The 25,085-nt window shown below is 43.5% G+C and overlaps 1 protein-coding gene across 1 annotated transcript in view; it reads right to left on the bottom strand.

Annotated features, from left to right (window-relative positions):
• Window positions 1-7,978: 7,978 nt before the first annotated feature.
• SAV1 (salvador family WW domain containing protein 1) overlaps window positions 7,979-25,085 on the bottom strand; it is a 37,991-nt gene continuing 20,884 nt past the window's right edge. Inside the window, exons 4-5 of the mRNA XM_073350191.1 lie at window positions 24,749-24,892; window positions 7,979-9,390 (exon numbers count right to left, since the gene is read on the bottom strand). Of these exons, the coding sequence (XP_073206292.1) occupies window positions 9,189-9,390; window positions 24,749-24,892 (346 nt within the window). The 3' untranslated portion in view covers window positions 7,979-9,188. The remainder of the gene's footprint in view (window positions 9,391-24,748; window positions 24,893-25,085) is intronic.

Genomic DNA, 25,085 nt, shown 5'->3' with positions numbered 1-25,085 from the left:
GTTGATCGTATCGTGAACAATTAATTCATTAACTGGTGTTTTCTTAGATCTTAAAATGTATCTAGGTTTATTTTTCTATCATTTATTTGGCGAACAATGTGCTTTGCTTTAGATGTAATCCCTCAGAAAGGTTAGCTGCTGTTTTTGGAAATGCACGGTGGAATTTGAGGATACTGATCGTTCAGAGGGTGGCGGATGTGTCATGACTTTCTAAAATCAAAAACCACAGAGCAGCCACGGTACGTTTAGTAAAAATCCTCACTTTAGAGGAAATGGTGTGTAAAGTTGCACGCATGAAAATTCAACTATCTATGCCTCTTTAAATATAGTATCCTTAGGATAGTATCAGGAAGGACTTCTCTATAAACACAGGAAAAAAGGCATTTAAACAAAAATTTTTTGTCTTAACTATGTGAACTGAAGTGACACATTTTTAAATATAGAGCCAGAGAAAGTGACAGGCAGCTGGTGTGGTAGTTATTTCTTTTTTTTTAAGTTTATGGTGGCACAAGCCATTGTCCATAGAAAGGCTTTGATCAAGCGTTGGTCTTGAGGTACATTTTTGTAGGTAGAAAATTATCCAATTTCTTTAACACCGTTTCCTGGCCCAGCCAAGCACTCTACTGTAGTTCCAGCAAGCATTAGGAATCTTGTTTCCAGGTTTCTCCAGACCTGGTAAACACTGTCATGTCGTTTTTCATAGACTGTTTCAATGTAAGCATGATATTCACGCTGTGCTCCACTTTTTGAAGATAACTGTAACAGCCTCAAATGCTTCTCTCTCAGCTGTCAGGAGATAGTTTTGCTTGAGTTGAGTCAAATACGCGAATGGCATTGAACAGTGCCACGGCTGGCTGACAAACTCTAGCAGTAGGGTGGCACTGCATGGATGTTTTACATGTTCCAGCCTGTGTTAAGGAGTGATTCTGTGCCCATCGCATACTCACATTCATCAGCAAGGCTCTTTGCCCACGTGTTTCTTGACTTTAGCAAAGCTTTTGACATCGTCTCCCATAGTATTCTTGTCAGCAAGTTAAGGAAGTATGGGCTGGATGAATGCACTATAAGGTGGGTAGAAAGCTGGCTAGATTGTCGGGCTCAACAGGTAGTGATCAATGGCTCCATGTCTAGTTGGCAGCCGGTATCAAGTGGAGTGCCCCAAGGGTCGGTCCTGGGGCCGGTTTTATTCAATATCTTCATAAATGATCTGGAGGATGGTGTGGATTGCACTCTCAGCAAATTTGCGGATGATACTAAACTGGGAGGAGTGGTAGATACGCTGGAGGGGAGGGATAGGATACAGAAGGACCTAGACCAATTGGAAGATTGGGCCAAAAGGAATCTGATGAGGTTCAATAAGGATAAGTGCAGGGTCCTGCACTTAGGACGGAAGAACCCAATGCACAGCTACAGACTAGGGACCGAATGGCTAGGCAGCAGTTCTGCGGAAAAGGACCTAGGGGTGACAGTGGACGAGAAGCTGGATATGAGTCAGCAGTGTGCCCTTGTTGCCAAGAAGGCCAATGGCATTTTGGGATGTAGAAGTAGGGGCATAGCGAGCAGATCGAGGGACGTGATCGTTCCCCTCTATTCGACATTGGTGAGGCCTCATCTGGAGTACTGTGTCCAGTTTTGGGCCCCACACTTCAAGAAGGATGTGGATAAATTGGAGAGAGTCCAGCGAAGGGCAACAAAAATGATTAGGGGACTGGAACACATGAGTTATGAGGAGAGGCTGAGGGAGCTGGGATTGTTTAGCCTGCAGAAGAGAAGAATGAGGGGGGATTTGATAGCTGCTTTCAACTACCTGAAAGGGGGTTCCAAAGAGGATGGCTCTAGACTGTTCTCAATGGTAGCAGATGACAGAACGAGGAGTAATGGTCTCAAGTTGCAGTGGGGGAGGTTTAGATTGGATATTAGGAAAAACTTTCACTAAGAGGGTGGTGAAACACTGGAATGCGTTACCTAGGGAGGTGGTAGAATCTCCTTCCTTAGAGGTTTTTAAGGTCAGGCTTGACAAAGCCCTGGCTGGGATGATTTAACTGGGGATTGGTCCTGCTTCGAGCAGGGAGTTGGACTAGATGACCTTCTGGGGTCCCTTCCAACCCTGATATTCTATATTCTATGAGGTTGGGCGTGTCATTGGTCACACTATGTGAACATAGCACAGATCCTCCACATTTTGTCAGGCTGTGCATGACAGCAGGCACACACATCTACAAGATGTTCAGCTGTTCAAGGACTTGTGGTGACTGGCACAAATTGGTTACATCTACAGTGCACAAACTGCTAGAGCGATCCCTTATCTTCTTTGAAAAATGGAACGTAGTCCCCGCTGAGTGGGCTAATGAAAGAAAGCAGCATTAAACCCGCTGTTCCAGGGCGTTACAACGGGAATGGGTGGAATACATGGACTCTTTCCTTTATCCTCCAAGAGCATACAGAAACAAGCTTTACATGCATGGCTCATTCCACAACTAGGTCATTTACTTTTTCAGAGTTTTTACACCACACATCAAACCAACCAAGTTTAACAGGTGAGCAACACATCACAAGCACGGCACTCTGAAACAAGGGCTTCATGCTCCACTCCCCGCGTCGTCTTCGTCTCCCTTATGACGCAACAGCAGCGATCTGGTCCAAGGAAACCTCGTATTTATCCAACGTTTCCTGTATTGCTTGGCTAATGGGCTTAAAGATCACCAAGTCCAAAACCACACAGTTCAACAGAAGCACATTTACCATCCACGTTCACATTGTGGTGACCTTAAAACAGCCAACTTGTCGAGAATCTCTCTCTCTCCCCCCTATCTGTGTGGTCTCGGTGACAATACCAATCCCATCATAAATCTTCAACTTTTCTTTTAATTTTGTTTACATTGTTTTCAAATACTCTTGGCAAATAAAATTCCTATAGACGGCTTGAACTTGGTGCAGTTCCAACATTTTTCAGGTTACATTCTAAACACTCGTTAAGGGTTTTTAGTGGCAGCTTTGCTACACAAAGACTCAGCTTAAAAAACTCTGTCCATCTATGAAGTTGTTCCCATTTTCCCCTCAAACATCTGACAGTTTTTTGCACTTTGCGTTCTCTGCCCTCTTCAGATTTCAAGGCCGCTACGTTGGTGGGACACCGTCTCCAAATATTTATCACAGCTTGCCTTACGACTCATCTAGCAGCATACTGCATGTTGAACAAAATAGTAAACCTCCACTTCCATGGACGATCTTGTTTGGATATTGTGCAGATCACTCCCTTGTGCTTATTACTGATATTTTTACTCCTTGTCAACCCCCATAGCTGTAGATTAAATCCTCTGCATTTATAATAGAGCAGTGTGCTTACATTGTTGCTAAGGAAAGCAGCCCACCTATCAAACAAATTAGGTAATGCTTGCTTAAATGTTGCACAAATTATGTAACAAATTTGCTGCGTGAGTCACAAAACGATGAAAAATACCTTTTTAAGCAGTCAAATTCAATGCACCCAATTACGGAGGGTCCCAGACTTTTCAATAAGGCAACCCACCAACTACAGGTTGTCTTTTTCATGTGACCCACCCAGGGTCCAAGTTCATGGAGTGGGGTCCAGTAGGTCAGCAACCTTCTCCTTCTTGCCCCACCGAAGGGGCACCGCCCACAGCAGCACGCCCTGCGAATGGTGGCTGTTGTATGGTGACGGATTTGGAACGCCGTCTCAGCAAAGAAGGCAAGCACAAACATTTACATATAGATCCCTTCCCACCACCTGCGGCCCATGCACGGATGGCACTGTCAGCGTCTCAGAGGAGGCAAAGCAATGGAGGTTTCCTGTAGGGTTTGGGGTGCAGGATTCATCGCCCAAGCCATGGCCAGTGCTCTATAGCAGTTTTTCTTCTTGAGGGCCCCTGAACATGCTATAAAAATTCCATGGCCCACCTCGGCTGCCACAACCGGTTTTCTGCGTAGCCAGTCGACTAAAAGCCACTGGCGTCAGGGGGTAGCACACAATGCAGTTGCCCAGGGCCCCAAGCCACAGGGGGCTCCGCGAAGCTAAGTTCTCAGGCTTCAGGCCCAGGTGGTGGGGCTCAGGCTTCGGGTTTCTGCCCAGGGCCCCAGCAAGTCTAAGGCCGGCCCCCTCTCTGGTTTATTTTGGCAGACCCCCGGAAACCTGCTCCCGGCCCCACAGGGGGCCCCGGACCCCTGGTTGAGAACCACTGCCCTATAGATTGCTCTGCCTCATGCAGACTGCTGGCAAACTAGGTACCTTGCAGTTCATGCCAAGAGGGTCTACACCAGGGGTGGGAAACCTTTTTCCCATCAGGGGCCACTGACCCACATTAAAAATCAGTTGCAGGCCACACACAGTCCTGCGGGATGGGTGTGGAGGCTCGGGGCCAGGCTCTATGCTCCAGGGTGAGGCCAGAAATGAGGGTTCAGGGTGCAGGATGGGGCCTCCGGACTGGGGCAGAGGGTTGGGGTGTAGGAGGGGGCTCCAGGCTGGGGCCAAGGGGATTGGGGTGTAGGGTCTGGGAGGGAGTTAGGGTGCAGGACGGGGTTTCAACCTGGGGCAGGGGGTTTGGGATACAGGCTCTGGCCAGGCGGCACTTACCTCAGGCTGGGGCTAAGGGAGGCTCCCTGCCTGCCCTGGCTCCTGGAAGCGGCCAGCATCTCTGGCTCCTAGGTGGTGGCGTGGCCAGGCAGCTCTGCGTGGTGCACGCTGCCCCCACAGCTCCCTTTGGCTGTGGTTCCTGGCCAATGGGAGCTGCAGAGCCAGCGCTGGAGGCGGGAGCAGTACACGGAGCTTCCTTGATCGCGCCTGTGCCGAGGGGCCACAGGGACATGCCAGCCACTTCTGGGAGCTGCATGGATGCGACCGGACTTTGAACGGCCTGGCAACCCTAGCTTCCCTTCCTGCACCCTGAACCCCATTTCTGGCTCCACTCTTGGAGACTTGCCACGGTCCGAATTAAATTAAGCAGTGGGCTGGTTCCGGCCTACGGGCCGTAGGTTCCCCACCCCAGTCTATACAGATAGAGTGCTTCTCTTAAATCACATCCCACTGATCACTGGTGAAGACTTTGGGGATCAAGGGCGTGTAGCCTTTTATTTTTATTTTAAGTGAATTTAGTGCTATTGTATTACACCACTGTGGGTTCGGCTCTGGTGGCTACAGTCTCGAGTTCAACAGTTTTACCTCTGCCACTTGTTTCCGATCTAGAGATTCTAGGAACACAAGACGACCAAGGAAAGAAACAGACATTCACAAGAACAAGGTCTAATATCTTTTACCAATTGTATTGAAGTTACCAATAAAGTTATGAATATCCAAGCATAGATAAATCCTACATATATCCATAGCTACAGTCATACTCACATCCCCCTAGATAGTCTTAGGGTCTGATGGGTGTCTCATGGTTTGATCATCACTAGAGGGATGGTTCCTGCTGGAGTCTTCCCATAGGGAGCTCACTGTTCCCAATCTGGGCACCCCCTTTTTATAATTTAATTCTGACTACACCTCATACTTTCCCGCACATATGCGGGAAAGTATCAACCCTCTCCTTCCTTATTTGTATTGTGTCCCCCAAGAATATTGGTGTACCTTGTTTTTCATACGTTATGTATAGTTCCTTTTATTCTCATTAGCATGAGCACACACCCTGTATCCTGTGGTTACGGGACACGGTAGGAAAAAAAGAAAAATGCCCCTCTAGAGCATTTTGTGATCTAAAATGAATCTTACGGCTAATTTTTCCTAAATATCGTCCGAAGGCACATCTTTCCCCATAATCTTATGGCATTGGGTTATTCTTCAATCACTTACTTATGTCAAGGGTTTCTTAGCTTAGCCATATTAGCCCTTAAAGTTAAGATCTTACAAGCCTCAGCCTGTAGGCCTTGGATTTCAGCCCTCCTTACCAAGATACCTAATCATATTTATCCCTTCTGACGACTGATCAATCTTATGCTTCTATATTTCTCACATCACACAATAAATGAATAATAGAGCAATTGGTACAGGAGAGGGGTCGGGGCAGCTCGCTGTGAATGAGGGGGCAGAGGGATAGAAGGGGAACTTGGCGGGGGGGTGCCCTGTGCCCAGATGCTGACCTGTCCCCCACCCCACCGGCTGGCACATGTGCTCAGAGTCCTGCCCCTCCCCTGGGTGTCTCCGCCAGCTGTTTCCTACCTGCTTCCCAACGGCCAGTTCAATCTCATACACCCAGGCAACTGCTCCAGCCCCTCTCCGGGTTCTGCTCTCGCCTCTGTCACCCTTGTGGGAACACCGGCAGGTCCCACGAGATATTGTGGGGGCGGGGGAAACAACAGCGCTCCAAATATTTCCACAGCAGGGCCACTCGACCTCCTGGTTCTGCTGCCACGGGGAGGGGGAAGAGGTCCCAGCTGGTCCAGGTCTCTCCAGGACGAGGGCAGAAGGAAATGGTCCCGGTCTCTCCTGACGCTTCCTCCCAGACTGGGGGGATGGTTCAGCAGTTGGGTCAGGGTGGAGGGAGCTGGGACCAGGAAGGAAGGGGGGGGGACAAAACCTTTTGGTCTGGGGGTAGAGAGAGATCCATGGGATAGAAGTTGCTGCTGCCAGGTGAGTGACAGGCAGGATCCCTCTCAACACTCCTCCCAGGCTTCCCTCCTCACTGGGCCGGCGACGCACCCACCTACAGCCTTCCTGCAGGAAGTCAGGGAGGAACCGAGAAATCACAGTATCCGTGACAAGCCTGCAGCCTTAATCAGCTACAGCAGGGGTGGCCAACCTGTATCTCCGGAGCCACGTGCGGCTCTTCAGAAGTTACTAGGCAGCTCCTTGTCTAGGCACCGACTCCGGGGCTGGAGCGACAGGTGCCAACTTTCCAATGTGCCAGGGGGTGCTCACTGCTCAACCCCTGGCTCTGCCACAGGCCCTGCCCCCACTCCACCCCTTCCCGCCCCCTCCCCTGAGCCTGCTATGCGCTCACTCCTCTCCCTCCCTCTCCGAGACTCCTGCACGCCACAAAACAACTGATCAGGAGGTGCGGGGAGGGAGGGAGAGGCGCTGATCGGCAGGGCTGCCGGTGGGTGGGAGGTGCTGGGAGCGGTGGGGGTGTGATGGGGAGCTGCTGATGTATTACTGTGGCTCTTTGGCCAGGTACATTGGTAAATTCTGGCTCCGGCTCAGGTTGGCCACCCCCGAGCTACAGCAATGGTGTCAAGGATCCAGCCTGCAGGCCTGGCCTAGCCGAGGGAGGCATTTATCTGGCCCGCACAACAGATTCAGACTGTGCTGAATGTAAGCGTTACTTTTCAAGAAAGCTTCCTGCTCCTGTGGCTGTGAAGAAAACTTCCCCATGTGAACTGATGCAAAGCCAATGGAGCATTCTTTCCCTGCATTTGCAACCTTGCTCAGAGATACAAACCACATCCATTTCATCTCATCAGGAGGCTGCTGTTAGGCTTCAAAGCTTTAAACAGCAGATTTTAAAATTCAAGTGTAAATACGCACCGTATGAGCCCAATTACAACACGTGGTTTGCACAAGTTGGGTAGTGCACACTCAAACAGCAGAGAGCATTGCTTCCCACGGACTCATGCTGAATGCAACAACAACTTTATTCTGCCCAGGACCTTTGTACAAGGCTCCTGTTAGCAGTGGGAGATCTGTTATGGATCAAGGATGGCATACTATCAGTTTTTGTAGACCTGCCTCACAGATAATTAAAATGTAAATTGGCCCAATCCACGGACTGAGTTTAATTCCTGAGTTAAAGATAAAATCTTCCCAGAATCCACTTATTTCTGATGTCTTTGTTCTCTGATCGAAAGATTTTCATGGTTAGGAGGAGCTCACTGGAAGCCATTTTCTCTGATCTTTTAAAAAGGCAAAAAATATTTTTGCTACGTTTTGTTCAAATTTTAATCTCGGTAAATCAATGATATTCACACTTTCCTTATTTAAAACAAAAAATTGAAATTTATTGAATTGATGGGATTTACAGGAAATGTATTTTCTTATTTGCAACAATATTTATTGCACTCAAAAAAGGAGCCATAAACAATTAATGAACCAAAGTATGATACCGGAAGGGGTAGTTGTGCAGGTTAAAAACTTCATGTGTAAAGAAAACTTCATTACAAGACAAAAAATGCATCCCTGATTTTATCATGGAGATTTATGGCTGATAAGTCAGTTAGATAATTCTATTGCTTTCCAGCTGCAGTTAGCTCAACATGCATGTGGAGTAGCTTGCAGGCCTTAGAGTATGTCTACACCGGACATGCTACAGTAACACAGCGGCACGGCTGTCGCACAGACACTTACTATGGCAATGGAGGGAATTCTCTCATCGGTGTAGGTAATCCACCCCCCAGAGGCGCAGCTGCTAGATCGAGGGAGGAATGCTGCTGTTGACCTAGTGCTGTCTACACTGGGGGTTAGGTCAGCTTAACTATATCTCACACCTGAGCAATGCAGCTAGGTCAACCTATATTTGAACTGCAGACCGGCCCTTAGTCTTGACGATGCTGCAGGTATCTTGCCCCATGACAAAGTTCTGTGCAGATTGCTGGCAAATCTAAAGTGTTACAATGCATATAACATAGGAAAAAATATAAGGCAACCTCATACTTCATAAATGAAGCATTTTGTTCTGATTGGAAAAAAAAATCTATGCTTCTGCACTATTTAGTAATATTACTGAGGGTTACTGTAAAGTAACAGTATCAGTGTACGGTACATTAAAGCAGTAAACATCTTAGCTTAGATGTTGCACAAAGAACAGACTCTTCCCAGAGACACACATGGCATCTGAAGGGAAATAAACTTATTAATTTGGATTTTAACAACATCGTTTTGCATCCATGACATTCCTTATAAATTGCATTTATCACCATGTAAAAATATATATAGACAGCTTCTTAATACAGCTGGCTGCTAAAAGGAGATACCAGAATCAAGGGTTTTTTCCTCCATACTGGTTCTCAGAATAATAAACTAACTCTTTTGTACAGAAAAAGAACAAACATGTTTTTCATTCTATAAACAATACCTTATAGATGTAGAAAAAAATTCAAGAGGATAATTATTGACAAAGGTGCAACATCAACAAAAATAAGCTGCCTTTTAAACCAAAGCACTTGTTCGTGGTTTAAAAAAAAACCAAAACTTTTAAAGCTCTTTGCGTCCTCATGAAATTCCATTTAAAAAAACTGTTAGCTTAAAAATTCTTGCCATGTTGTTGTGCATACCACTGCTGCCTTAGCTTGCGATTCTCCAGCTCTGTGAGAAGGGCTTGCCTGTATGCTTCATACAGTTTAACAATTCGTTCCAGTTCTTTCATGAAGAGCAGCTTCAGCATTCCCTGGTATGTATCTAGATCAGCTAGCTGGAAGAGTTCCCACTTCAGAATGTGATCGTATCTGGTTTGAGATATAAATATATGAGATGCATACTCACAGGTCATTATGAGCACACACATACACAAGGCAGGATGCATACCATTTTGTAACTGTGAAACCACTGACGACATTTTTAGTAGTTGACACTGACAAACCTATTTCTGATAGCCACAGTCTTCCACAATTAAAATTAGTCTGGTAAATCTTTACAGTAATTTGTTTCTTAAAGGAAGAGGTAGAAATCCCATAAAGCTACACTGAGGAATCACTCAATCACACTGTCGATTTATATTAATGTAAAAATACCAAATCATTTTATGAAAACAAATATAAAATTATTTAAGACATTAGCAAGCAACTGCTTATTAACCAAATGTAGTGAATACATTCTGGAGGCATTAAAAAAATTTTTTTTTTAAAAACCCCCACAAGAAATCCCCCTAAGTAAGAGTAGTTTGAATTTTGTGTACATACGGGGGGAGGAAGGAGGGAGGGAAACACCCCTCCCCGCCACCCCCACTCCACTGTGGACAGCTTCTGAGGTCAACAGAATAACTTGAAAAAATAAAGTCTGTTAGCTGATTGACCCAGTACTCCCAAATGCCTGCCTCCTAGAGAGCAGAATTTCACAGGCTTCGCAAAGCCCCTTCTTCACCCACAGTATCAGTCTGCTCCTGAAGTGCCCCTGCCTTAACAACTACAGCTGGTGAAGGAGGCTACTGCAGGGCCCTTGGTTAATTCATAGCTTTATTCTACCTGCTACACTTACAGTGCAGCCAGCAGAGTTCACAAAGCGAAGCCTTCATTTTGCAATGGAACGGTCATCAGAGCGCTCTCCTGTTGGAACATTTGACCTACACCTCAGTTTCACATTTCCACATAATCAAGCAAATGAAGGGTGCCCAAAATTATCCCTAAAGCAAGTCAGCACTATTGATCGCTGAACTGTTTTACTGTCCTTTTATTAGAATGGTTACAATTGCATAAATGAGCACGGCAAAATATGGCAGTCTGGATCAACTAATAAGACCTTCTGGGTTTTGCGGGACTATACACTACATCACTTCACTGTCTGAGCTAACCTGTATTATATCAACCAGTATAGTCCAAGTCCACTACATAGCTGCAATTATTGTTGAATATTTCCCTGAATATTCAGTTTTCCTTCCTCATGTTACTACTCTTTGTGCTACGACATTCTGAGATGTCAAATCCTCCTCCCTTCATTTATATCCTTATTATAAAAGTACATACAGATGATCGTACAGTGCGGGCTGGGAGATTGCCCAGTGGCAAACAGGTTAGGAATAACTGCTGGGAAAGCTAAACCGTCACCCACACAAAAACAGGGAAGCAAGCAAAACAAAAGAAAGTGAGGAAAAAAACCTAAGGCTGTTGATTAATCGCAGTTAACTCACGCGATTTAACTCAAAAAAATTAATCACGATTAATCGCAGTTTTAATTGCATGTTAAACAGAATACCAATTGAAATTTATTAAATATTTTGGATGTTTTTCTACATTTTCAACTATATTAACTTAATTAAAATACAGAATACAAAGTATACAGTGCTTACTTTATAAAATTTATTACAAATTCTTGCACTGTAAAAATGATAAAAGAAATACTATTTTTCAATTCACCTCATACAGTGCAATCTCTTTATCGTGTTAGTGCAACTTAACAAATGTAGGTATTTGTTACATAACTGCACTCAAAAACAAAATAGTGTAAAACTTAAGAACCTACAAGTCCGCTCAGTCTTACTTTTTGTTCAGCCAATTGCTAAGACAAACAAGTTTGTTTACATTTACGGGCGATAATGCTGCTCTCTTCTCATTTACAATGTCACCAGAAAGTGAGAACAGGCACTTGCATGGCACTGTTGTAGCCGGCATTGCAAGGTATTTACGTGCCAGATAAGCTAAACATTTGTATGCCCCTTCATGCTTCAGCCACCATTCCAGAGGACATGCTTCCATGCTGATGATGCTCGTTAAAAAAAAAAATACATGAATTAAATTTGTGAATGAACTCCTTGGGGGAGAACTGTAGGTCTCCGGCTCTGTTTTACACGCATTCTGCCATATATTTCATTTTATAGGAGTTTTAGATGATGATTGAGCACACGTTCGTTTTAAGAACACTTTCACAGCAGCCTTTTGTTTTGTCAAATCAGGTACCAATGTGAGATTTCTAAAGATAGCTACAGCACTCGACCCAAGGTTTAAGAATCTGAAGTGCCTTCCAAAAACTGAGAGGGACGAGGTGTGGAGCATGGTTTCAGGTCTTAAAAGAGCAACACTCCGATGTGGAAACTACAGCACCCAAACCATCAAAAAAGAAAATCAACCTGCTAATGGCATCTGACTCAGATGATGAAAACGAACATGCATTGGTCTGCCCTGCTTTGGATTGTTATAGAGTAGAACCCATCATCAGCATGGATGCATGTCCTCTGGAATGATGGTTGAAGCATGAAGGGACATATGAATCTTTAACGCATTTGGCATGTAAATATCTTGTGATGCCTGCTATAACAGTGCCATGCGAACGTTTGTTCTCACTTTCAGGTGACGTGAACAAAAAGTGGGCAGCATTATCTCTTGCAAATGTAAACAAACTTGTTTGTCTGAGCGTTTGTCTGAACAAGAAATAGGACTGAGTGGACTTGTAGGGTCTAAAGTTTTACATTGTTTTATTTTTGAATGCAGTTATTCTTTGTACATAATTCTACATTTGTAAGTTCAACTTTCATGATAAAGGGATTTCACTACAGTACTTGTATTCGGTGCAAATATTTGTAATAAAAATAAATATAAAGAGAGCACTGTACACTTTGTATTCTGTGTTGTAATTGAAATCAATATATTTGAAAAGGTAGAAAACACCGCAAAATAATTAAATAAATGACACTCTTACTGTTTAACAGAGCGATTAATTACGACTAATTTTTTTAAACGCTTCACAGCCCTAAAAAAACCCAGCAACTACCATTCATACTGGAGCATCCCTGAGGTAGGGGACACAAAATGGGGCAGAGCCAAGAAAGGAATCAAAGAAGGGGTTGCTGTATTGGCAATATGTTTTCCTTGATGGGGGAACAAGACAAAGAATAAAAGCAAGATGCACAACACAGAAGTTTGTAAAACTACAGACAGAGGCAATAAAAACTCAAAAGACTAGCGCTCAGCCTTTGTTAGATGTCAGATTTGTCACCCAGCAAGACTGAGGGTGAGGCATATTAAGATAAAACCCTCAAGCAAGGTGGAGAGGCAACATCCATCAAGAGGCTGGAAGGAGAAGCATGTAGTGGAGTGGTTTTTGAATGTCATTGGCTACTAAGAATGAATACCTGAAGTTCACTATTTGGTAGGTTTTTAGCTGATTACATTAGAAAGCTCATTCTCTATCACTTATGTTTTTATAGGTAGCCACTTCCATTACAAAGCATCATATTGCTAGCTAAAGATGTCAAGGCTCAGTTACAGACAGCGCTCCTAAGTTTATCCTTTGCATGTAGCAATTCTGTTTTACTGTTTAAATGTCATCATTTTCATCACTTTTTGGGAATACATAAACATCTAACTTTCCTGTGATCACCACAGACTCTCTTTGGCTTTTTAGTGTATTCCGAGCCGCCAACATTAGATACATTCAAACCCCCCAATATGATCCAGCATATGTATTCACTCCACCCACCTTTCACTAACCCAGCTGAATTTAATGAAAGTCTCCTGTATGTTTAATTTCATGTAAATACTGCCAAACAAGTCTTGTGATGTATCAAGACTATGCCAGTTCTCCTGCAAGTAATTTTCCAGGCTCAGAACTAGCATTGTTTAGTCCTGGAAGGGAACTGGATAATGAGTCCAGAGTCCAGTTTTACTTCCTTATTCCATGTGTGGCCCTAGGCTCTATTCACCACACACTAGTCAAACCCTGCTCTCAATACAGAATGACTCATTTCCTCCTCAATGTTGCTTCTATGGCTCATCACTATAGTATGTGAAGGCTTCACAGAAGTGAATTTATTTTCACAAACCCTTGTGCAATGAGGGGTATCCTCATTTTACAGATGGGGAACTGAGGCACAGAGATCAAGGTCAATGTCTACTAATTTTGGGAGTCTGATTTGAAACGGCTAAGAACCCATTATCCTGAGCACATAGTATTATACATAACTTTGTATGTTCAAAGCACAGCTCTCATTGACTTCAGCTGCTGCTTTGAGAACTTAGCACATCTGCAAATCAAGACCCTGGGTTCTTGAGCTGGGCATCCGGAAAATGAGGAACACACAATTAGTGACCACCTGTGAAAAGTTTGGTTTAAGTGACTTGACCAACACCATACAGGAATTCTGTAGAAAACGCAGGGGCAGAATTCTTCTCCAGGGCAGTATCCAACTGCCTTAACCACAAGACCATATTTCTCTTCCCGCAACCCTCTACCTTATTCACTCTACACCTTCCAACTTCTGAAACAGATAAGGCTGGGGTCCTACAGACAACCACCTCTTTCCTTACACAACTCTAATTCATCTGCAGTGCTTGGTCCATCCGCTGCACTGAATAAGGCAGGGTCCTGTGGAAAAAAGTATGTGATCACGTAATAAAAGACGACCATTATGCACACACACAACCGGGCTGAATTAGGTTGCACAGGCAACCTTAATCTAACATTTCCTGACTTTACAGTGCTTGAATTGCAATGTTAATGTTTTCAGTGCAGGTTTTTGTACGTAATTTATCGGTTTTAAAAACAAAACAACAACAATTGGCATCATATTGACCCCCACATACCAACTCTGCCAGTGGGGGGGGTCTCAGATATTTGCTGACAGCAGAGAACTGATGAGACTCAGGAATCTCAGGTTTCATTCCAGGCTCTGGAGGGCAGTGCATTCTAGTGGTCACTGATCCTTCTGCCTGTTCCACCCCAAGACCGACCCCCTTCTGCTCTTGTCCTCTCCAACCTATCCCAGTCCTAATCCTTTCTCCCGCCTCCTTAGTCACTCATAGCTTCTTGTCCCACTCTCCATCACCGGACTCCTCATCCAAGTCCCCCCATCAGGGTATGTCCCATTGCAATTAAAAACCAGCGGCTGTCCCATGACAGCTGACTCAGGCTTGCAGCCTTCAGGTTAAGAGACTGTAACTGCAGTGTAGACATCTGGGCTCAGACTGAAGCCCAGGCTCCAGGATCCTGCGAGGGTGCAGCATAATCCTGAATGGCTACACCACAATTAAATAGTCTGTCAACCCAAGCCCACATCAGCCAGCAAGGGCCAGCTGTGGGTGTCTAATCACAGTATAGACATACTCTCAAAGGCCAGTCTCCTCCACCCCCACAACCCTGGCTCCCAGTCTCGGAACCCCTCCAGGGGTTCCTTATCCCAGGCCCCCATCCAGGCCCCACAGGCTCCTGCCCAGCCAGTCCCAGATTCCCCTTAACCACACTCCATCCCAGCACCTCATCTTAGTCTCCTCTCCCTGCCCAGCTTTCAGTCCTAGCCTCCTACCCAGCCAGTCTCTGTTCCCACCCACTTTTGGCCCTAAGGTTCTTTGTCCCAGCCCCCCTTCCATATTCTTTGGCCTAATATAGTCCCTCCACCCCCTACAAAGGTCTTACTCTTGTTCCATTTGCATTTGATTCAGGTAGCTTGCTCCTCCACGCTGTCTGGGTGCTAACAGAGGAAACACTGAGAACTCTGGAGAAAGATTCTACCAAATCTCTGCTTTGGTGTTTGGTGCCACAGGGCACGTCTACACAGCAAAGACAAACCCGAGACAGAGTCTCAGAACCTGAGTCAATTGACTTGGGCTCACAGGACTTGGGCTGTGGAACTAAAAATAGAAGTGTAGATATTCAGGTTTGGGCTGAGACCCGGGAAGGGTCAGAGCCCAAGCTCCAGCTCGAACCCGAACATGTACACTACTATCTGTAGCCCCGTAGCCTGAGCCCCGCAAGTGCAAGTCAATTGACCCAGGCTCTGAGACTTCGCACCTTGAGTCCTTTTTTCTTTGTAGGGTGGTGGCCTGCTGCAGCCTGGAGCAGTAAATGCAGGGAATCCTGCTCAGACCCTGCAGCATCTTCAGTGCAGATAGAATCTATGGAGAATTTTGCTGCAAAATTCTAGGAAGTCTCTATTGAGCATGTGCAAATTTCAATTGTTCAAAGGCTTAGAACGTGGCCAGATTTAGGCATGTTTTCACCCGAACAGGAAAAGCCACATCACTGACAACAAGGCCAACCACCCCCTGGCAAAATTTAAAGTCCCTGCTCCAAAGCATGGAATCAGTAGAACTTCTCAGTGAAATGGTTGTGCAAAGAATGTGGGATATTCGTATTTTTATGAAGATTACATGTACATCTGTTTGATTGTTATGGCATAGTCTGCCATACGGTGACAAGGAGGTTAATTCCTGCAGGAGTTACTCACATGAGCCAACAAAGGAGTACCATGGCTTCAGCCATCTACCAATACTTACAAGACAAAGACCATTGAAAAGAATAGTCCAGTAATGTGCTTATAGGTGTTCTGTTGGTTTAATTCTTTTCTCTCCTATGCTTAAACAAACAATACTTTGTTTTGAAGGAGCTGTTCTGAGGCACTGCATTTACCTAGTGTATTTTATTCCCAAAGGAAGTCTTGCAGGTGCTGAGAAAACAAGGGTGGTAAACATGGGTGTTGTAGCCCAGAGACGAGGTCTGCAAGTGGGATAAGCACAGAAGTCCACCCTGAAAGCCTGTCACTTGAAAGGGAGAACTTGAGAGACTGGAGAGGGGTTAAGGGTTAAGCTAGCCTTGTAACCAGTACAGGCTGCACAACTGTTTTTTAAACAGAGGCAAAACAATGTATTTTTCTGTACTCCCACTCCCAGAAATGAGAGAGATCTGGTTTGAGTCTTGTTTTCTAGTTGCAGTGTAGTACTTTGTATTCTACTGTTTTGTATTTTACACAGCCTATTAGCACAATTACTAGTGATATTAGCATGTCTAATCTTCCTTGTCCAGCAACCACATAAAACTTATTTAATTTTCTATTCTCTCAAGTATAAATGTGCATCTACTTGCTATAGCTATCGGTAAAACAAGAATGAATAAAATTAGGTAATCATCTAGGTCTGAATAAACTAGATGAGAAAATGGATGCATATATGCAGTAGAAGTAATACAGTGTCTACTTTAAGATGCTGCAAGCCTGGAGAACAGGAAGAAGAAAGGATACCACAGTAATGTGTCTCCTGCAATTATAAATAAATACATTAATATTTTAATAATTATTAAAAAAGGGCAGTTGGCCAGAAGGGCTCCATGTGCACTGGAAAGTGGGAGGACTCGGAGGTGCAGCTGGCATCCAAAGAAACCTAGTTTGAAATATAAAGGGTTTAAGCTCAGATCAGAACTTTTCATTACGTTTAATCTTATTCCATGACTTGACATATGTACATTGTCAAACCCATTATTTTCCAAAGCAATGCACTATGAGAAAACCAGCTTTAGTTATTAAGCACTGATTAGGGGCATTTTTTTTTTGAAAGCGTTATGGGGTCCCTGGTGTATGATAGGGCTCTTAAGTGCTATGGTAATTAAACAACAAGGCACGTTATCCACTTCCAGAGCTTTACGTGCTGATGCCAAACAAGTCAGCATGACTTTTTTTTTTTTTTTCCCCCCCCAAAAAACAGGCACACGGTTACTCCTGAGTTAATGCTAATTATAGATAAGGCAATGCTCCCCTTTTCTGTGTCTGGTGAACTGTGCAAAGGTAGAGCAGGGTCTCTGATTCATGATCCCTTCCCCAGTGTTGTCAGGCACTCATCAATGAACATCATTTAGGATTAGCAGCAGGCTGCTAAATTTGCCTCTCAGTGGGGGACCACAGTTTCTTATTTAATTGGCAACAGTGGGGAACAAAGCTGCATGCAACATACACAGTGAAGCGGTGTCCAGAGGTGTTTTGTGACTTCATAGCTTTTATTTTATTTTTAAAGCAGGATTGCTATAATTGGGCATCTTCTGGCAGCCTGCCAGAAATGAATCAGCAAGTTAGGGCTGCTCATTGTTTTTTGGTGCTGTGGCTTCAAATGTCAGCTCCCAACAGAAGTGCTGGGTAGAAGGTCAGGGGTCTGATCAAAGAGTCATTGAGCCACCAATAAGAATGGGAATGAGAGTTTACTTGTAGTACACTCAGTTTTCCAGATAAGTTGATTACACTGAGAATCCAAACAATGCCTTCTATTTCTGGCTTTTTAAGCAATGGGTAAGAGGCTCTTAGTGCATCTGGCAACACTTCAAACATCTACAGAACCAATCTGAACAACAGTAATTTACCACCACCAGCTCCACTGCACGTAGACTGGCTGATGTAATGTAAGTATGGAACTGTCCTAATAAAAATCAAATGGTTAGCCAGTCCAAAAGGTGACTATATGCAAAGGATATCTTGCTCTGTTCTCTTAACTCTGGCTTTTTGATCCCCATAACCACCTCCATCATTGCGTAATTTGTTTCTCTTGCACATTTTAATAGCCTTTAATAAACTGAAGACAATCATATACGGTAAAAGATTTTTCTCTTTAGGTGGATGAAAAATGTTATTCCAATGTCATTTGGATCAGGTGCTTGGAAGACACTTCCTATCCATTTAGGCTATTCTTTTTCATTTCAAGGATGATCCTTGTGAGATTCCACACACTGAAAAAGATCCCCGAAGTATTACCTAACGCACATAGCAAATACATTGAAACATATATCTAGCCTTTAGTATGTGGCAGGAGATTCTAGTTCAGGAACCTCATGAATTTAGCAAGGCAAACTTCCTACATTTCTTGGAAAAACTTGATTTTAAACAAGGGGAGCTAACTTCCTGCTCAGTGATCCCTCCCCTATATTAATTTGGACAAAATTAAAAAAAATCTGATATCTGCTTTATCAATATTTAATTTGTTACATGATATTGTCACCAGAGACAAATGTTATTATGGGTGGCATATGGAATGAAAGTTTTGACCCCAAGCTCTCATTGTTATTGCATTCACACTGGATTTAACATTCAAGATGATTAAGCTACTGTTAAACTGAGAAAGAGAAAGCAATTGCTCAAGGCAGGGGTGGCCAACCTGTGGCTCCAGAGCCAAACGCAGCTCTTCAGAAGTTACTATGCGACTCCTTGTATAAAAACCGACTCTGGGGCTGGAGCGACAGGCGCCAACTTTCCAGGGGGGTGTTCACTGCTGAACCCCTGACTCTGCCACAGGCCTTGCCCCCACTCCACCTTTCCCATCCCCCTCCCCTGAGCCTGCTGTGCCCTCACTCCTACCCTTCCCCACAAGCCTCGAAACTGCTGATGGGGAGGGAAGGAGAGGCACTGATTGGCGGGGCTGCTGGTGGGTGGGAAGTGCTGGGAGCGGGGGAGGGAGGGGCTGATCGGGGGCTGCTGACATATTACTGGGGCTCTTTGGCAAATGTACATTGGTAAATTCTGGCTCCTTCTCAGGCTCAGGTTGGCCACCCCGGCTCAAGGTCTCAGGTGGACTGTGCATTGTCTCTAAGGTGCCACAAGTACTCCTTTTCTTTTTTCGAATACAGACTAACACGGCTGTTACTCTGAAACCTGTGCATTGAAGCTGGCATTAAAACTTAAGGTCCTGTTAAAGAAAAATTTCAAGTAGTTAGTCAATTAAAATCTAGTAAAATCACATTCTAGAGATTCTACATAATATTTTTAACACTCTACCCCATTGTTAAAAAATACCTCTCTTGGTTTAGAGCCTGACAGAACAAACATACAATGGGGTCTATGCTTTCTCTCTCCCAGTTTCCCTATCTGTAACCTGGGGGATAATACACAGTTGTCTTCCTCAGAGAGGTATATTATGAGGATTCAATGATTGTGAAGTGCTCTGAACATATAAAGTGCTTATTAATATTACTACCAGATCTACTCTAAGAGGGAAAACCAAAAATTGACAGGATATTGTGTTTATGTATGAATTCATTATTTCTTCTCAACTATGTGAATCACATTTTAATTCTTTGGACTAATTTAACTTGCTCTAATTTTGTCTCTTCATGGAGGATTTACAGATATTTCCAAGAATCTGAGATTGTCTGTTCCCAGGTTTCCACAAGTGCACGGACAAGAACCCACCTAACACTGAAACAGTTTGAAAACAGACATTGACTAGATGGTCTAAAAATCTAATGAACAGAACACAGTTAATGACAGCAACTAGAAGTGCTCATAGGAAACAATCCTTTCCAACAGGTTACTGGAATTGAACACATCCTTGGTGCATAAAAATATTGTTGTAATTTATGCCAATTTAAATCTTTACAGGCTGGCTGGCACACCCAGTAGCCACATGTAGGTATAAAACCCATTAAATTATGTTACCAGAGGCTTCTTTAAAAAGAACCTGCACTTGGAAACCACTGAAGATCATCCAAACCCTATGAATCTGCAACTGCAGTCATTGCTACAATTCTTACTCATTTGTCCAAAAATTGATTTCATATGGGAAAATATTAAAGCCACAATCCCTAGGTTTTCTTGGTGGTGCTATTATTGCTCCTTGGTGCGTTGGGTTTGTACATCTCGTGTGTTTCTCTGAACTGAGTAAAAAAATGCATTCTTATGGGGCAGACTCTTTGCTCCTAAAATAGCATAATTTCTTCTAAAAAAATAGTTATACATTTTTTCCATGTTATTTAGTAATGAAGATTTTTGACCAGGGATGTAGTTGTCAACAGTCTAAATGCAAAAAATAGTTTTGTTGTGAAATTTGTGTAGGTTCGTTTCCAAAAAAGCACAAAGTTTACTTTAAGAAATTAAAAAATAGTTAATAGGCTCAAAAAGATTGAATGAGATTACATTTCCTAAAGCCAGCATAAGTGTGACATTGCACCCCATAATGCTTTATAGAAATATGCTTATGAGTGTAAATATGACATAACTAGAATATGTTTTATGCTAGATATGCCTTGTAGCATCTTTGCAAAGGTTATGATCTACTGAATATAGTCATCCTATTTGCATGCATGTATCATTTTTATACCTGAAGTTATGAGTGTTGGCTCTATGCTTGTATTTAAAGTGTTTGCTGTAGGAAGCACATAAGGCAGATTTGGTCAACACAGCATGAAGGGGTTATTCAAGTAATTGGGAGTACTTAACTAACAATGGACTTTGAGAGGCACCAATCCACATCTGAGCTTTCCTGGGAAGGTTCAAACTAACATGTAAACAATGGCAAAAAGAACGAGGATTACTTGTGGCACCTTAGAGATTAACAAATTTATTTGGGCATAAGCTTTCGTGAGCTAAAACCCACTTCATCAGATGGATGCAGTGGAAAATACAGTAGGAAGATATATATAGACACACACACAGAACATGAAAAAATGGGTGTTGCTATACCAACTGTAACAGTATACCCGATAATGTCACGGCAAACCTGGTGGCTGAACTTTGTGACTTTGTCCTCACCCACAACTATTTCACATTTGGGGACAATGTATACCTTCAAGTCAGCGGCACTGCTATGGATACCCGCATGGCCCCACAGTATGCCAATATTTTTATGGCTGACTTAGAACAACGTTTCCTCATCTCTCATCCCCTACGCTACATTGATAACATCTTCATCAACTGGACCCATGGAACAGAAGCCCTTGAGGAATTCCACCATGATTTCAACAATTTCCATCCCACCATCAAACTCAGCCTGGACCAGTCCACACAAGAGATCCACTTCCTGGACACTACAGTGCTACTAAGTGATGGCCACATAAACACCACCCTATATCGGAAACCTACTGACCGCTATGCCTACCTACATGCCTCCAGCTTTCATCCAGATCACATCACATGATCCATTGTCTACAGCCAAGCTCTACGATACAACCGCATTTGCTCCAACCCCTCAGACAGAGACAAACACCTACAAGATCTCTATCAAGCGTTCTTACAACTACAATACCCACCTGCTGAAGTGAAGAAACAGATTGACAGAGCCAGAAGAATACCCAGAAGTTACCTACTACAGGACAGGCCCAACAAAGAAAGTATCAGAAGTATCAGTATCATATCTATTCAGGGGACACCATCATAGGACCTAATCACATCAGCCACACCATAAGAGGCTCGTTCACCTGCACATCTATCAATGTGATATATGCCATCACGTGCCAACAATGCTCCTCTGCCATGTACATTGGCCAAACCAGACAATCTCTATGCAAAAGAATAAATGGACACAAATCAGACATCAAGAATTAGAACATCCAAAAACCAGTCGGAGAACACTTCACCCTCTCTGGTCACTGAATTTCAGACCTAAAAGTCGCAATTCTCCAACAAAAAAACCCTTCAAAAACAGACTCCAACAAGAAACTGTGAATTGGAATTAATTTGCAAACTGGACACCATTAAATTAGGCTTGAATAAAGACGGGGAGTGGATGGGTCATTACACAAAGTAAAAACTATTTCCCCATGCTAATTCTTTCCCCCCTACTGTTACTCACACCTTCTTGTCAACTGTTTGAAATGGGCCATCCTGATCATCACTACAAAAGTGATAATTTTTTTTTCCTCCTGCTGATAATAGCCCACCTTAATTAATTGGTCTCATTACAGTTGGTATGGCAACACCCATTTTTTCATGTTCTCTGTGAATATATATCTTCCTACTGTATTTTCCACTGCATGCATCCGATGAAGTGGGTTTTAGCCCACCAAAGCTTATGCCCAAATAAATTTGTTAGTCTTTAAGGCGCCACAAGTACTCCTTGTTTTTTTTGCTGATACAGACTAACATGGCTACCACTCTGAAACCTGTAAACAATGGCCTTGGCTTGCAAAAAGCTGAATCATTCATAGACATGTGACTTGCCCAGGTGGCTAGAGACCCTATCTTGTGGCTGTGATGTTGCACAAAAGACAGACTATATAAGGCCCTGGAAGCCCATCCATTTTGTCTTCAGCTGGCTCAAAAGATAGCCTTTCCACCCCAAACAGATGCCTGAAAGAAACTGGAACAAAGGACAGTAACTACGGGGGTGTGAGTGATTGCTGGACCTAGACTAGGAAGGAGTCTAGTCTGTCAAAGAAGCTTATTGGAACATCTCTGAGGGTGAGATTTACCTGCATTTAGTTTCCTATTGTATTAGGCTTAGACTTACGTGTTTTATTTTATTTTGCTTGGTAACGTACTTTGTTCTGTCTGTTATTACTTGGAACCACTTAAATCCTACTTTTTATATTTAATAAAATCACTTTTTACTTATTAATTAACCCAGAGCAAGTAATTCATTCCTGGGGGCGCAAACAGCTGTGCATATCTCTCTATAGTGTTATAGAGGGCGAACAATTTATGAGTTTACCCTGTATAAGCTTTATACAGAGCAAAACTGATTTATTTGGGGTTTGGATCCCATTGGGAACTGGGTATCTGGGTGCTAGAGACAGGAGCACTTCTTAAGCTTTTTTCAGTTAAGCCTGGAGCTTTTGAGGGACGTGGTTCAGACCTGGCCCTGTGTTTGTAGCAGGTTAGCGTGTCTGGCACAACAAGGTACGGTACTGAAGTCCCAAGCTGCCAGAGAAAACAGGCTCAGAGGCAGTCCCAGCACATCAGGTGGCAGTCCCAAGGGGGTTTCTGACCCAATCCATCACAATAAGGAACTTCATTGTTCTTGAAATCAAACACATTAAGATGAAGTCACACGCTCTTGGCTCTCTCTCTCATGTATTATTCGACATGGTGACGTGAACAGTGAGGAGCACTTTGCAACGTTTTTCTCCAGAGATAGATCTTCCTTTAAAAATCGTGACACTCGTCAGCACAGTGTTCTTATATGCCATTTCACATACCTTTGTGACTAAACAACTACAGGACTATTGCTTCTTTGCCTTCTGGAGACCATGGAAACTCAGGAGGCAACAGTCATACTCCCATGGAGTGAGTTGCATACGTTGGTTATGAACAAACCTTAGGGAATGTCTACACTACAATTAAACACTCATGGCTGGCCCGTGAGAGCTAACTCACGCTTGCAAGGCTTGAGCTGCAGGGCTGTTTAATTGCAGTGTAAACTTCTTGGAATGGGCTGGAGCCTGGGCTATAAGACCCTCCCCTCTCACAGGACCCTAGAGTCTACGCTGCAATCAAACAGCCCTGCAACCCGAGCCCTGTGAGCCTGAGTCAGTCAGCACAGGCCAGCCATAGGTGTCTCGACAGATCCTTAGCATTTAATTTCAGGGGTTTAATTCCATTTGACAGCTCCTTATAGTGGAAAGAGAAAAAACAGACTCTTTTCCTAGAGAAAAACTGGAAATTCCTGCTAATTTACAAATAAACAAAAGTTAAAAATCCAAACAGAACAGAGAAAACTGTTCCATTTGGTGGGGAAAGGAATGAACTGGATTCTTCACGCTGCAACTGACCCTCTCACAAAAGGTTTCACAAAAGATACGCACAATATTTCTTGAATTCCACATCTTGCTCTGCTGGTAGAAGGTCATATTACTATGGGTCCAGACCGACCTAATGGATAAATTTGGTCAGTCAGAGGGTGGAGGAAAGAGAATCCTCCCCTCAAGTCCCTGAGGATCGGCAATCGGAGATTTCTGAGGTTCACAAGAGCTGCATAAACTACACACTCTCAGCACAATGTAGAGCAGCAACCATAACAGTGTAGATTGCATCAGACCTGCAATGTTACTTCAGTGCTGTATGTTTGTATTCAAAATACATTACTTCACAAGATTAAATAGGGCCTGTTGCTTGGACACATGTTTTTATCCACAACCGTAACTCCTTCCTATGTCTATTACGGTCACAGCACTTATCCTCTACCTAAGGCAAAACAAACCTCCCAAGACTGGATTTAATACCACTAGTGGGACACCCAAAGATCAGTAACCGCTTACTGTGAAATAAGTCTCCCCACATCCGACCAAATATGTTATCTTGACATCAGTTCTGATTTAGCTGCAGAAAGCCTGATGTTAAACCTCTATCAGACACTGGAGGGTTTGGGGAGAGGAATGAAGGGGACAGACTAACCGCATCTTCTTTAATATACTGTTGATGTCCCAAAGATACAGTTACAGATCTCAAGCATCCTTGTACCTGGTTCCCACAACTTTTGCACATGGTTGCACTTGTGTTCTGAATACTTGAAAATATCTGCTATAACTTTCTACATTTAATTCTACTGCCAATAATAGTGCCTGTGCAATGAAAAGTTAATTTACATAATGCAAAAAAGGTGTTCTTTTCTAGTTATTGAAATACAGCTATAGAGAAAAACTTTAAAAAAAAAGACAGAAGTAAGTCGTTTTGAGAGGAATGAAAAAGACACTCACTTTACAGGAGCCCTGGCATAAACCTGAAGCCAGTCAGGAATCTCTGCAGTGTGGTATGGATTTGCAGGCACTAAAAGGGGCTGGCTTCTCTCAGCTTGCTGTGGCTGATAAGTCACTGGTGGAGGTTGATCATAACGAGGAACGCTGTACAAAGAACAGAGTTAGAAATCTAAAATGTATCAATTCAATAACCTCCAAAAGCAGCAAGTTAAATATACTAGTATAATTAAAATGTTAATTTTGACCAAAATGTTAAAATCTTAATAAAAACTACTGATCATTCCAGCCACTTACAATAATAGGAGTCATGTATGCAGACTGATGGCATCACAGCATA

This window comes from Lepidochelys kempii, chromosome 6 (assembly GCF_965140265.1).
Source record: "Lepidochelys kempii isolate rLepKem1 chromosome 6, rLepKem1.hap2, whole genome shotgun sequence".
Classification (NCBI taxonomy): Eukaryota; Metazoa; Chordata; order Testudines; family Cheloniidae; genus Lepidochelys; species Lepidochelys kempii.
This window is presented reverse-complemented; position numbering and strand designations above follow the sequence as displayed.